The sequence below is a fragment of the Schistocerca cancellata genome, chromosome 3 (genome assembly GCF_023864275.1).
Source record: "Schistocerca cancellata isolate TAMUIC-IGC-003103 chromosome 3, iqSchCanc2.1, whole genome shotgun sequence".
Lineage (NCBI taxonomy): Eukaryota > Metazoa > Arthropoda > Insecta > Orthoptera > Acrididae > Schistocerca > Schistocerca cancellata.
In genome coordinates, this window is record NC_064628.1 from 5,547,729 (window position 1) to 5,562,994 (window position 15,266).

Genomic DNA, 15,266 nt, shown 5'->3' on the forward strand with positions numbered 1-15,266 from the left:
ACAATGTCGGCACTAATACAGTGTATATCCACCTTTCGCAACAATGCAGGCTGCTATTCTCCCATGGAGACGATCGTAGAGATGCCGGATGTAGTCCTGTGGAACGGCTTGCCATGCCATTTCCACCTGGCGCCTCAGTTGGACCAGCGTTCGTGCTGGACGTGCAGACCGCGTGAGACGACGCTTCATCCAGTCCCAAACATGCTCAATGGGGGACAGATCCGGAGATCTTGCTGGCCAGGGTAGTTGACTTACACCTTCTAGAGCACGTTGGGTGGCACGGGATACATGCGGACGTGCATTGTCCTGTTGGAACAGCAAGTTCCCTTGCCGGTCTAGGAATGGTAGAACGATGGGTTCGATGACGGTTTGGATGTACCGTGCACTATTCAGTGTCCCCTCGACGATCACCAGTGGTGTACGGCCAGTGTAGGAGATCGCTCCCCACACCATGATGCCGGGTGTTGGCCCTGTGTGCCTCGGTCGTATGCAGTCCTGATTGTGGCGCTCACCTGCACGGCGCCAAACACGCATACGACCATCATTGGCACCAAGGCAGAATCGACTCTCATCGCTGAAGACGACACGTCTCCATTCGTCCCTCCATTCACGCCTGTCGCGACACCACTGGAGGCGGGCTGCACGATGTTGGGGCGTGAGCGGAAGACGGCCTAACGGTGTGCGGGACCGTAGCCCAGCTTCATGGAGGCAGTTGCGAATGGTCCTCGCCGATACCCCAGGAGCAACAGTGTCCCTAATTTGCTGGGAAGTGGCGGTGCGGTCCCCTACGGCACTGCGTAGGATCCTACGGTCTTGGCGTGCATCCGTGCGTCGCTGCGGTCCGGTCCCAGGTTGACGGGCACGTGCACCTTCCGCCGACCACTGGCGACAACATCGATGTACTGTGGAGACCTCACGCCCCACGTGTTGAGCAATTAGGCGGTACGTCCACCCGGCCTCCCGCATGTCCACTATACGCCCTCGCTCAAAGTCCGTCAACTACACATACGGTTCACGTCCACGCTGTCGCGGCATGCTACCAGTGTTAAAGACTGCGATGGAGCTCCGTATGCCACGGCAAACTGGCTGACACTGACGGCGGCGGTTCACAAATGCTGCGCAGCTAGCGCCATTCGACGGCCAACACCGCGGTTCCTGGTGTGTCCGCTGTGCCGTGCCTGTGATCATTGCTTGTACAGCCCTCTCGCAGTGTCCGGAGCAAGTATGGTGGGTCTGACACACCGGTGTCAATGTGTTCTTTTTTCCATTTCCAGGAGTGTGTAATTGAAGGACAATAAGCAAACGTGAAGGACTGATTTACCTATCCGTATATTCATACCCTTGAGGTCATTACGCATAATTTTTAGACGTCATTGGTAGGCCGACAGCAGTCGTGGTGAAATCCGTCACGAAAGCATCAAGCACATTTTATCAGTGCCACATTCGGACAAGCACAAATGACATTTAGTAACGATAGCGGAAACCCTAGCACATTAATAGTTAAAATGAATGCCAGTTCAATGCCAGTTCGGAAGTAGGCTTCGACGTAAACCATTTGTCTTTCAACATAGATAGGAATACTTGAGCTTTCAACTGATGCAATAATGGGGGGTGGATAGTAATACAGTTTTCATGAGACTATATTTCTCTCTCTGTCCTGAACCATTGTGGAGGCATTGTGAGTTCGCTACAGCTAATTTTTGGTCGATAGTGTCAACAACACTGCTTAATGGCTGCTCTTGTCATATGGTGTTCGACAGGCTCGTATAACTTTGAACCTCGATTTCTTTTCATCTCCCCTTCCGCTTCCCCTCTTCCCTGCCACCAGTTTCCACCACTGACTGCTGATCGTCATCATTAATCAATGACCATCTGTGGCTGCTGATCCTCATTATTGCCCACTGACCACCATCGTTGACCAACGATCATCATCGCTGACCACCGACTGTCGCTGTCGAATCTAGTGATCGTCATTGACCACTTGTCATCGTCGTTCACCAATGTCCTTCACTGCCGCATCTACTAATCATCATGGGCCACAGGGCCATGGGTTATAGGTTATGCTTTTTGAATCGGGGTTACAAGTTACAGATGTTATTATTTAAGCAATTCCACTAAGCAAGCTGCATGTATCTTAAGAAGTAATCCAGACAATTTAGATGTAGAAATATGTAATTTGAAGGTTTATTGTGGCGTAAATGAAGGGCAGGCCTAATTAATTACATTCTTACAATAAAACAAGAGTATCTGTTTGTTTGTCTGCTTACCTGCTCATCGTAAAATTTTAGCTATCACATAATTTTTGCAGTTACGATTCTGGTCAGGTTAGTTTCACGAATCGATTCCTCCAAACGTCAACTGTTATTTTATTATGTTATTTAGAACTATTTAATTATGAAAACGGCACTGGGCGAGTAGTTACTTTTGAATTGACAATCATGTTTTGGGTACTAATTTGATGTATATGTTGTTGTTGTTGTGGTCTTCAGTCCTGAGACTGGTTTGATGCAGCTCTCGATGCTACTCTATCCTGTGCAAGCTTCTTCATCTCCCAGTACCAACTGCAACCTACATCCTTCTGAATCTGCTTAGTGTATTCATCTCTTGGTCTCCCTCTACGATTTTTACCCTCCACGCTCTCCTCCAATACCAAATTGGTGATCCCCTGATGCCTCAGAACATGTCCTACCAACCGATCCCTTCTTCTAGTCAAGTTGTGCCACAAACTTCTCTTCTCCCCAATCCTATTCAATACCTCTTCATTGGTTATGTGATCTACCCATCTAATCTTCAGCATTCTTCTGTAGCACCACATTTCGAAAGCTTCTATTCTCTTCTTGTCCAAACTATTTACCGTCCATGTTTCACTTCCATACATGGCTACACTCCATACAAATACTTTCAGAAATGATTTCCTGACACTAAAATCTATACTCGTTGTTAACAAATTCCTCTTCTTCAGAAACGCTTTCCTTGCCATTGCCAGTCTACAGTTTATATCCTCTCTACTTCGGCCATCATAAGTTATTTTGCTCCCCAAATATGAAAACTTATCTACAGCTTTAGGTGTCTCATTTCCTAATCTAATTCCCACAGCGTCACCCGATTTAATTCGACTACATTCCATTACCTTTGTTTTGCTTTTGTTGATGTTCATGTTATATCCTTCTTTCAAGGCACTGTCCATTCCGTTCAACTGCTCTTCCATCTCTTTTGCTGTCTCTGAGAGAATTACAATGTCATCGGTGAAGCTCAAAGTTTTTATTTCTTCTCCATGGATTTTAATTCCTACTCCGAATTTTTCTTTTGTTTCCTTTACTGCTTGCTCAATATACAGATTGAATAACACCGGGGATAGGCTACAACCCTGTCTCACTCCCTTCCCAACCGCTGCTTCCCTTGCATGCCCCACGACTCTTATAACTGCCATCTGGTTTCTGTACAAATTGTAAATAGCCTTTCGCTCCCTGTATTTTACCCCTGCCACCTTTAGAATTTGAAAGAGAGTATTCCAGTCAACATTGTCAAAAGCTTTCTCTAAGTCTACAAATGCTAGAAATGTAGGTTTGCCTTTCCTTAATCTATTTTCTAAGATAAGTCGTAAGGTCAGTATTGCCTCACGTGGGTTTCTACGGAATCCAAACTGATCTTCGCCGAGGTCGGCTTCTACCAGTTTTTCCATTCGTCTGTAAAGAATTCGCGTTAGTATTTTGCAGCTGTGACTTATTAAACTGATAGTTCGGTAATTTTCACATCTGTCAACACCTGCTTTCTTTGGGATTGGAATTATTATGTTCTTCTTGAAGTCTGAGGGTATTTGGGCTGTCTCATACATCTTGCTCACCAGATGGTAGAGTTTTGTCAGGACTGGCTCTCCCAGGGCTGTCAGTAGTTGTAATGGAACATTGTCTACTCCCGGGGCTTTGTTTCGACTCAGGTCTTTCAGTGCTCTGTCAAACTCTTCACGCAGTATCGTATCTCCCATTTCATCTTCATCTACATCCTCTTCCATTTCCATAATATTGCCCTGAAGTACATCGCCCTTGTATAGACCCTCCATATATTCCTTCCACCTTTCTGCTTTTCCTTCTTTGCTTAGAACTGGGTTTTCATCTAAGCTCTTGATATTCATGCAAGTGGTTCTCTTTTCTCCAAAGGTCTCTTTAATTTTCCTGTACGCAGTATGTATCTTATCCCTAGTGAGATAAGCCTCTACATCCTTACATTTGTCCTCATCCATGCCTGTTTAGCCATTCTGCACTTCCTATCGATCTCTTTTTTTGACACGTATGTATTCCATTTTGCCTGCTTCATTTACTGCATTTTAATGTTTTCTTCTTTCATGAATTAAATTCAATATATCTTCTGTCACCCAGGGATTTCTACTAGCCCTTGTTTATTTACCTGCTCGATCCTCTGCTGCCTTCACTACTTCATCCCTCAAAGCTACCCATTCTTCTTCTACTGTATTTCTTTCCCCCATTCTTGTCAATTTTTTCCCTTATGCTGTCTCTGAAACTCTGTTCAACCTCTGGTCTAGTCAGTTTATCCAGGTCCCATCTCCTTAAATTCCCACCTTTTTGCAGTTTCTTCAGTTTTAATCTACAGTTCATAACCAATAGATTGTGGTCAGAGTCCACATCTGCCCCTGGAAATATATTACAATTTATAATCTGGTTCCTAAATCTCTGTCTTATCATTATATAATCTATCTGAAACCTGTCAGTATCTCCAGGCTTCTTCCATGTATACAATCTTCTTTTATGATTCTTGAACCAAGTGTTAGCCGTGATTAAGTTATGATCTGTGCAAAATTCTACCAGGCGGCTTCATTTCTTAGCGCCAATCCATATACACCTACTACGTTTCCTTCTCTTCCTTTTCCTGCTATGGAATACCAGTCACCCATGACTATTAAATTTTCGTCTCCCTTCTCTATCTGAATAATTTCTTTTATGTGTCTGACGTAGTTTTTGATAAATAATTCAGATCATATGAACAATTTTGAGCACTCTACAGATATTGCACCACACCACAGAATTTGGCTCTTCCATTTTAATGGTGGGTAAAACACTAGGCTTTGATTGAAGGACGGCAGAGAGAGGTGTGTGATGTATTTTTTGATAAATAATAGAGATCGTCCAGATACTTTTGAGCACCGCCCATATGGGGTTCCATCGTCTTTCGTTTTAATGATGGTCAAAGTACTAGGCTCTCAGTGAAGTAGAGGAGAAAGGGGTGTTACACTATGTGGGTTGTGTCGTTTGTGTGTGCGTGTTCGTGGTAAATATCTTTGCCATTTTTCATGAACATGTCATCTTTATGCATCATTATGACACTCCCTGTAATTGGCTGGAATGGTGGAGAGGGGATGGAACAAGGGCGCATGGTTTATTTATCGTGACGCTAGCACAGTTGCACTAGTTCTACCATCTTCGATTTTTCATTGGTTGTTTTATTTTATTGCTGGAGCGAGGAATGGGAGGGGAGCATGGGAGAGGAGAGAGGGGGAGGAGGGGATGGGAGAGGGGAGTTGGAGGAGTGGAGGGGAAGGGAGGGTGGAGGAGGAGAAGGACTTCATGATGTCCTAGATAAGTGAGTGTGAGGCGTACCGCCATATAACGATCCTGCCTTGGAGGCGGTGAAGTGGGAGATGTGTCTCAGAGCTGGAGAGTGACAGATGGTGACGAGAGACTGGACGCGCACGTAGTTTATGTATCAACAGATAGAGGACAGTATCGGATAGGGGACTGATTTAGTTTCCATTGTGCCCAGTAGAGTGCACTAAAGTAATAGAATGTTTTTTATAAACTGTTACAGTATTTTCATAATGTGTTATTATGTCTTTTTGTGTATGTAAAATGTTATAAATGTGTTTTATCAGTATGAATGATGCGTGAGTGTGATTTAAGGTTAATATGAAGATAATTGTTTAACGAGTTATGTAGTGGGATTTAGTGTGGGAACATTTCGAAGAAGTATGGATGTGGACAAAGGGGATTTTTGTAGAATAGATTTGTAAAGTAAGTTTATGGTAAAGGGAAAGTTAATTCAGGTATAAATAACAATAGTAAATAACTTTATGTATAAACAAAACTTCAACATATTAGATAATTACGTCGGTAAAAAATGCAGTCGTGAGGTTTACTATTTTGTGATTGGTTATTGATAAAAAGCGCGGACTGACGCGGGAGAATGTTGTTTTGCTGCTGGCTGTTGAGTAAACTGACCAATGGTAAAGCGATATTCTTCACGCGCCTCTCTCTGCTGGTAGAGAAGACTTAGAGTGTTCTAGAGAGGAGTCGGAGCCTAGCCATGAAACTGATAGGACGTGTGCAGTAGTTGTTCCGATGGAAACGATAAGTTGCCGGATCTAGGAGTGTTTCATACATCAAAAGTGTTGTAAAGTAACGGCATAATGATTTCGATGGGTGTGTAGAAATTTCCGAATTTTTAAGTGAATTCTGTGACGACATCAGACATATACTCCGCGTGGCGTATTGAGCAGGTCGGAGGCTAAAAACTGTGACTGCATTTGGTACCGACAGACTTAATATTTGGCGAGGATTCTCAATCAAAAACAATCAGTATTTTTCTAGCTATTACGTTTTCGGGAAATGCAACACCATAAACTTGCTAACGTGAGTGAAACGTATTGTGAGTGATTGTGTTAAGACTAGCACGGGCTTGGCAGTGATACTTGTTGACCTAAGTTTCAGAATATATTAACTGAGGGCAAAATTTCCAACCTTTCATTTCGTGTGAAAACTTTCTCCCGAAACGTAGATTAGTGACTTTAGTTGCAGCCTGGTTTACGTCGAAGTACAGTAGGTTTCGCTCGGCTTCCCTACTGACGATCTGCTGAGACAATGTTCACAGGTAGGTGGAGGTTCGTCGTAACGAGACGGAAAGAACCGCGCCGCCGCAGGTGTAGCTCATGGAGATGTCAGTGACCTGGATCGTCTGATGTAAATAAAGTAGGCTAGAACTTACAACATAAACAAAGTGTACAAGTATGCCCATAGTCTACCTACTGGTGTACCTTCGTGTCTCCTGAATGCGGACTGATGTTCCCCCAAGTCGGCTTCTACCTATAGTTCTGCTCTCCTGTGTTTGTGTTTGGCAGTTAAGAACACTGACTTGTTGATCTAATGCTTATGTGCTGTTCACATCTGCCGCCACCTGCGTTCTCTGCTGCTACTGCATTTATATTTTGAAGTTCGGTACGCTGAACGCCACATACAGAGCGGCAGTTCCGTGGCCGTTTTGATAAGTACAGTTCCGTACAGTAAATGGTGTGACGCCATTAATAAATATAGACCTTAATCAGAAGCGTATAGCAAAGGTAGAATATTCAAAATTGTTAGGTGTGTCCATTGATGAGAGATTAAATTGGAAGAAACACAGGATGATCTGCTGAAACGTTTGAGTTCAGCTCCTTTGCAATAAGGGTCATTGCAAATTTTGGTGATAAACATCTTAGTAAATTAGTTTAATACGCCTGTTTTCACTCATTGCTTGGATATGGCATCATATTTTGGGGTAATTCATCACTGAGGAATAAAGTATTTATTGCACAAAAGCGTGTAATCAGAATAATAGCTGGAGTCCACCCAAGATCATCCTGCAGACATTTATTTAAGGATCAAGGGATATTCACAGTAGCTTCTCAGTATATACAGGGTGTTACAAAAGAGTACGGCCAAACTTTCAGGAAACATTCCTCACACGCAAATACAGAAAAGATGTTATGTGGACATGTGTCCCGAAACGCTTAATTTCCATGGTAGAGCTCATTTTAATTTCGTCAGTATGTTCTTCCACCTACGCTCAATGGAGTACGTTATCATGATTTCATACGGGATATTCTACCTGTGCTGCTAGAACATGTGCCTTTACAAGTACGACACAACATGTGGTTCATGCACGATGGAGCTCCTGCACATTTCAGTCGAAGTGTTCGTACGCTTCTCAACAACAGATTCGGTGACCGGTGACCGATGGATTGGTAGAGGATGACCAATTCCATGGCCTCCACGCTCTCCTGACCTCAACCCTCTTGACTTTCATTTATGGGGGCATTTGAAAGTTCTTGACTACGCAACCCCGGTACCAAATGTAGAGACTCTTCGTGCTCGTATTGCGGACGGCTGTGATACAATACGCCATTCTCCAGGGCTGCATCAGCGCATCAGGGATTCCGTGCGACGGAGGGTGGATGCACGTATCCTCGCTAACGGAGGACATTTTGAACATTTCTTGTAACAAAGTGTTTGAAGTCACGCTGGTACGTTCTGTTGCTGTGTGTTTCCATTCCATAATTAATGTGATTTGAAGAGAAGTAATAAAATGAGCTCTAACATGGAAAGTAAGCGTTTCCGGACACATGTCCACATAACATATTTTCTTTCTTTGTGTGTGAGGAATGTTTCCTGAAAGTTTGGCCGTACCTTTTTATAACACCCCGTACATACTCTCTTATGAAATTTGTTATTAACAACCAAACCCAATTCAGAAGTAATAGCAGTGTGCATAACTACAGTACTAGGAGAAAGGATGATCTTGACTATTCAAGATTAAATCTAACTTTGGCACAGAAAGGGGTGAATTATACTGCCACTAAAGTCTTTGGTCACTTACCAAATAGTCTACATCTACATCTACATTTACACTCCGCAAGCCACCCAACGGTGTGTGGCGGAGGGCACTTTACGTGCCACGGTCATTACCTCCCTTTTCTGTTCCAGTCGCGTATGGTTCGCGGGAAGAACGACTGTCTGAAAGCCTTCGTACGCGCTCTAATCTCTCTAAATTTACATTCGTGATCTCCTCGGGAGGTATAAGTAGGAGGAAGCAATATATTCGATACCTCATCCAGAGACGGACCCTCTCGAAACCTGGCGAGCAAGCTACACCGCGATGCAGAGCGCCTCTCTTGCAGAGTCTGCCACTTCAGTTTGCTAAACATCTCCGTAACGCTATCACGGTTACCAAATAACCCTGTGACGAAACGCGCCGCTCTTCTTTGGATCTTCTCTATCTCCTCTGTCAACCCGATCTGGTACGGATCCCACACTGATGAGCAATACTCAAGTATAGGTCGAACGAGTGTTTTGTAAGCCACCTCCTTTGTTGATGGACTACATTTCCTAAGGACTCTCTCAATGAATCTCAACCTGGCACCCGCCTTACCAACAATTAATTTTATATGATCATTCCACTTCAAACCGTTCCGCACGCGTACTCCCAGATATTTTACGGAAGTAACTGCTACCAGTGTTTGTTCCGCTATCATATAATCATACAATAAAGGATCGTTCTTTCTATGTATTCGCAATACATTACATTTGTCTATGTTAAGGGTCAGTTGCCACTCCCTGCACCAAGTGCCTATCCGCTGCAGATCTTCCTGGATTTCGCTGCAATTTTCTAATGCTGCAACTTCTCTGTATACTAGAGCATCATCCGCGAAAAGCCGCATGGAACTTCCGACACTTAGTATCAAAAGTGTGACAATAACCAAGTATTTTGAGGAGAAATTAAAAAGAATTTCTGAATGACAACTCCTTCTACTCCATAGAGGAATTTTTAGATATAAATTAAGAAAAAAAAGAAAAAACCAAACAAAAAGGTTAAAAAAAGAAGTTGTTATATTGACTTAATTAGGTTGTTAAATTACCTTAATTATGTCATGTATTGGAAAATTTGACTCGTTGCGCATCATTACGAAATGTCGTATTCACGATCCACGGAACTAGTATTAATCTAATCTAATGTGTGCGTGGCCAGGTGTGCGAGGGCGACCGCGTCGTGGTGGACGTGGAGAACCGGCTGGCGGGCCACAGCACCGCCATCCACTGGCACGGCGCGCTTCAGCGGTTCTCCCCACACATGGACGGCGCCCCAGGCGTGACGCAGTGCGCCATCCCGGCCGCCACCTCCTTCCGCTACGACTTCGTCGCCGACACCCCGGGCACGCACTTCTGGCACTCGCACGACGGTGCGTACCGCTGCCTGCCCGCCCGCCTGCTTGCCTTCCTGCACACACTCAGCACACTGTGCGGTGTGGTCGCGCAAACACTTGTCACCGAGGGATAAAAAGTTCTATTTCAAATGTTGATGGTGTTGGGACAGCAACCAGCCACAAATTTACTTTCAGTTCCTTTATTCAAAGGGTACCGTTACCGGTTTCGAATCGTTGTGATTCATCCTCAGACGGTTTACACACTTTCCTTATCACATGTGGTGTGTTCTTTTACAGATTAATTGTCCTAAAATATAAATAATACATAATTATAAAGATGCCACACACAGATTAGTTGAAATAAGTGGTTAATGTAATGTTAAAACAACAGCTGATTCCTCAAACTGGGGGGGCTATCAAGTACGGCGTCCCACAGGGTTCGGTCTTAGGTCCTTTACAGTTCTTGATATACATTAATGACTTACCATTCCACATTGATGAAGATGCAAAGTTAGTTCTTTTTGCTGATGATACAGGTATAGTAATAACATCCAAAAACTAAGTGATGTAATTGTAAATGATGTTTTTCACAAAACTATTAAGTGGTTCTCAGCAAACGGACTCTCTTTAAATTTTGATAAAACACAGTATATACAGTTCTGTACAGTAAATGGCACAACTCCAGTAATAAATATAGACTTTGAACAGAAGTCTGTAGCTAAGGTAGAACTTTCAAAATTTTTAGGTGTGTTCATTGATGAGAGGTTCAACTGGAAGCAACACATTGATGGTCTGCTGAAACGTCTGAGTTCAGCTACGTATGCTATTAGGGTTACTGCAAATTTTGGTGATAAGAATCTCAGTAAATTACCTTACTATGCCTACTTTCATTCACTGCTTTCGTATGGCATCATATTCTGGGGTAATTCATCGTTGAGTAGAAAAGTATTCATTGCTCAAAAACGTGTAATCAGAATAATTGCTGGAGCCCACCCACGGTCATCCTGCAGACATCTATTTAGGGATCTAGGGATCCTCATAGTAACCTCACAGTATATATATTCACTTATGAAATTTGTTGTTAATAATCCAACCCAATTCAAAAGTAATAGCAGCGTGCAAATCCATAACACCAGGAGAAAGGATGATCTTCACTATGTAGGGTTAAATTCTGACTTTGGCACACAAAGGGGTAAATTATGCTGCCACAAAAGTCTTTGGTCACCTACCAAACAGCATCAAAAGCCTGACAGATAGCCAACTAACATTTAAAAACAAATTAAAAGAATTTCTAGGTCACAACTCCTTCTACTCATTGGCTGAATTTTAAATATAAATTAAGGGGAAAAAACTTAAACATTAGTGTCTTGCAATATTTTTTGTGATGTAATATCTTGTTACAGACATCCTTTATTAACCTGACACGTTCCACATCATAACGAAGTGTCGTATTCATGATCTATGGAACAAGTATTAATCTAATCTAATCTAGATGGTTGCGTAACAGATTTTCGTTGCATGTGACTTACGTGAAATGTCGGTTTGGAGTGTTTGTTTTCATAGCATTCGTCCAACAGATGTGAATACATTCCCACTGTATTCTTATTGTTCCACACATAAATTTTTCTCACTGAACACTTTAGATTTGTTACTGAAACGATTTCTATCACGCACCTTATGTTTTGATACATACAAAGAACTTACAAACATATGAGTATCAAAGATGCTATGATATATCGTAACATTTGACGATGATGTCCTATGTTTGGAATGGATCATATATTCATTTACGCAACAGTAATGTCTTTTACACTAGTACAGAGACATTGATTTTTTGAGTTGATATTGTTACATTAATTATGAAGTATTTTTTTAAATATACATATTGTGCTGTATAGGTAAATTTCTGGCTGGTTGCTGTCCCAACACCATCAACATTTGTCTTCAACAACAGCCACGATCTCCATCATGTCATCATATGACAAAATTTTGCATTAACTTCTATTTCAACTTACCACGTCACATTCGGATAAAATCGCAAGGTTTCAATGACTGGCTCAATCTCCAAAATCCTACTTTTCCTCAAACCGCACAAAACCCCTCCTGATACCTCCTCCTAGTCCCCATCTGCACAAACCCCATACTGACACCTCCTTTTTACGCGCTTCCCTCCAATCTGCCTCACCTCATTGTTTGGCAAGGTCTTCATCCTCCCACAGTGCATCCATCAGCTCTTGAACTTGTGGCGTCACCGCCAAACACCACACTTGCTAGGTGGTAGCCTTTAAATCGGCCGCGGTCCGTTAGTATACGTCGGACCCGCGTGTCGCCACTATCAGTGATTGCAGACCGAGCGCCGCCACACGGCAGGTCTAGTCTAGAGAGACTCCCTAGCACTCGCCCCAGTTGTACAGCCGACTTTGCTAGCGATGGTTCACTGTCTACATACGCTCTCATTTGCAGAGACGACAGTTTAGCATAGCCTTCAGCTACGTCATTTGCTACGACCTAGCAAGGCGCCACATTCAGTTACTATAATTACTATGTATTCTGAACAGATGATAGTGCGAATCATGTACCGTCAAGGGCGACGTTCATCATTAATGGATTAAAGTGAAGTATCAAACTAATGACGTCCGCTTTCTGAATTCTCATTCCTTGTCATGTTCCAGACCTCACGTCAGTATAGTTCTTCCCTCCTCACGCCAGCCTGCGTTAGTTAAAACGCGTGCATTTCGGCCTTCCCTCGTAACACGGTGTTGGCTCTTCTGCTAACACAAAAGAAGTAACACCACTTTCTTCTTGTTAAGCAGTACAGCTTCCATTCCAGTTTGACGATCAGCTCTTGCACATCACCCATCTCCTATCCTAGCAGCTACCCTAAATCCGCTATTTTGTCTCCCTCGACTTAGAGAGCCTACGACCATGTGTGACAGTCCAGTCTGCTTTTCAAACTCCACACATATGCTCTTCCTTTTAACAATGTCTGCCTTATTGCATCCTTCCTATCCTATCATCCATCCTTTGTTACTATTAACAATACCAATTCCTTCCATCCCACTGTTGGGGTGCCCCAAAGCTCCGTCCTTTCTACTCTCATTTATCTCCTCTACACTGCTGGTATGCCCAAACCACCGTCTCCAGTCCACCTCCTTCAGTGAGCTGATGATTCCGATACCCTCGCTCTCTATGCTGCACTCCAGCAAAATCTAATGATCGCTCCATATCTACCTCAATCGCTTTACCTCACGGTTAACAAAAGGCTCTTCAAGATCAACACCTTCAAAACCAAGGCAGTAATTACAGGAGGAACCACCCACACTTTCCACTTCCATGACTTCCGCCTTGAAATTTACGACCGTTCTATCCAGTTAAGTAGCGCACTAAAATATCTTGGACTAACCTTAACTGGCAATTAATGTGGAAACTTTACCTGCTAACCATCCAACAGAAAGCCCACAATACACCAAAACTATGAACAGGTCGAACTTGGCGATTACACTCCTCCACTATTCTCCACTGATCCCAACCATCGTCTGTTTTGCAAATGATCCATGGATTTCCACCCCACAAAAGTTGTATATGTCTCTCCAAATCAATGTTCAAAAATGTTGAAATGTGCGTGAAATCTTATGGGACTTAACTGCTAAGGTCATCAGTCCCTAAGCTTACACCCTACTTAACCTAAATTATCCTAAGGTCAAACACACACAAGCATGCCCGAGGGAGTACTCTATCCTCCGCCGAGACCAGCCGCATAGTCCATGACTGCAGCGCCTTAGACCGCTCAGCTAATCCGGCGCGGAGTTTCCAAATCCTTAAACTTCATGTGCTCCATCTCACTTTCCATATCCGTTTACCTTCCCCTCATGAACCCTGCACAGTCTCATCAAATTCTCACCCTTCCTCACACATTGAACGCCTCTGCATCTCTGTCCGTTAATCTCATTGTCTCTCCTCTAATCACAGGCCCTGTTATGCTGCCATGCCTTTACACACACAGCCGTCCGTCCCTACAGCTATACACACCTACACACGCTCCATATCCTATCCCAACGCAACTTCCACCAACTCCCTCTCCCTGACAGTGATATCTACCCCAATACTTTATGCTTCTACCAACTTTACTTCTTCCCCAGCTGTTACACTCCACATCAGAGCTCCTCTCTCCTTTACCCTCTCCATCCATCCCTATCCCTTTCCTCTTGTAATCACTATCCTACCCACAGATCACACTATTTGTCACCCTCAGACTTTCCCGCCATCTATGTTCCCACTATTGGTCTCACTTCCTACCTATCATCTCCATAGTTCTCCTATCTCACACACCCCTGTCTTTTAACCATACCCCTCAAGCCTGTGGAATACATTCTCTCCTCTCAGAATACTCCTCACCAGTGCTGGTCCTTCAAATTTTAAGTGAAAGTGCGGTGCTTCGGTGTTCTTTATCAGAAGAATTTCACCATTGTGTGATGTGTTTCTAAAATGTATATATTTTCAATTTTTAGCTGTCCATATTTCATTTTTAATTGAAAATACAAAAGCAGCCATCATGTTTGTTTCTCATGCTCATTATACATCTTCCCATTCGCTTGGCTGAAGAGCGGAAAATTTTACCGTTTACAGCCCACCCCCAACCATATGGGGTTTGCAGGGTGAAATAATAATAAAGGGAAAAAATGACTGCCTCTGCCATTGTCGTCAGGGACTAAGACCATCGTAAAACTAATTTTTTTTCGTTTTCAAAAAATCATTACGTATGTGACTGTTAAAAACACGCTACCTGACAAAGGAAGGGGAGAAGGAAACGAAATCAATATCACAGATTCAGATCGTTTGCAATTTCAATGGTTACAAAAATCAAGTCAAATTTACAAAGAGCTTGTCCCTTTTAGCCCACTTATCAGTGTGACGTTGCAGCTCCTTTGGTTGGGAATGGAATCTTAAAGTATTTGTGTGGTCTCCTGAGGCAAGAGGGCCCAAGACTGTTGTAACAGATCCTTGATATCCTGGCTTCTGGCAAGCTCATCCCACACATGTTGTTTTGAAGACACATCTACGGGTTTTGCTGGTCACATGCACACCTTAACATCACGCAGACAGTTAATAGAGACACATGCCGGTGCTGCCACGGGCCACAGTTCTGCTAGCTGCCCGGTCGACATACGCCCGCGTGCCACAGTGGATCTATCTGATTTGCTGCTGATAATGTCATCTTGCCAATATAAGCGGGAAACCGTAGGAGCTCCGGGAGTCACTGAACTCCTGACGACTATGGCGGAAATGGTCATCGGAAGCTCGA

At 43.4% G+C, this 15,266-nt stretch overlaps 1 protein-coding gene across 1 annotated transcript in view; it reads left to right on the forward strand.

Annotated features, from left to right (window-relative positions):
* LOC126175257 (uncharacterized) overlaps nt 1–15,266 on the forward strand; it is a 189,573-nt gene that overhangs the window by 55,189 nt on the left and 119,118 nt on the right. The window contains exon 4 of the mRNA XM_049921899.1: nt 9,790–10,000. Within this exon, the coding sequence (XP_049777856.1) occupies nt 9,790–10,000 (211 nt within the window). The remainder of the gene's footprint in view (nt 1–9,789; nt 10,001–15,266) is intronic.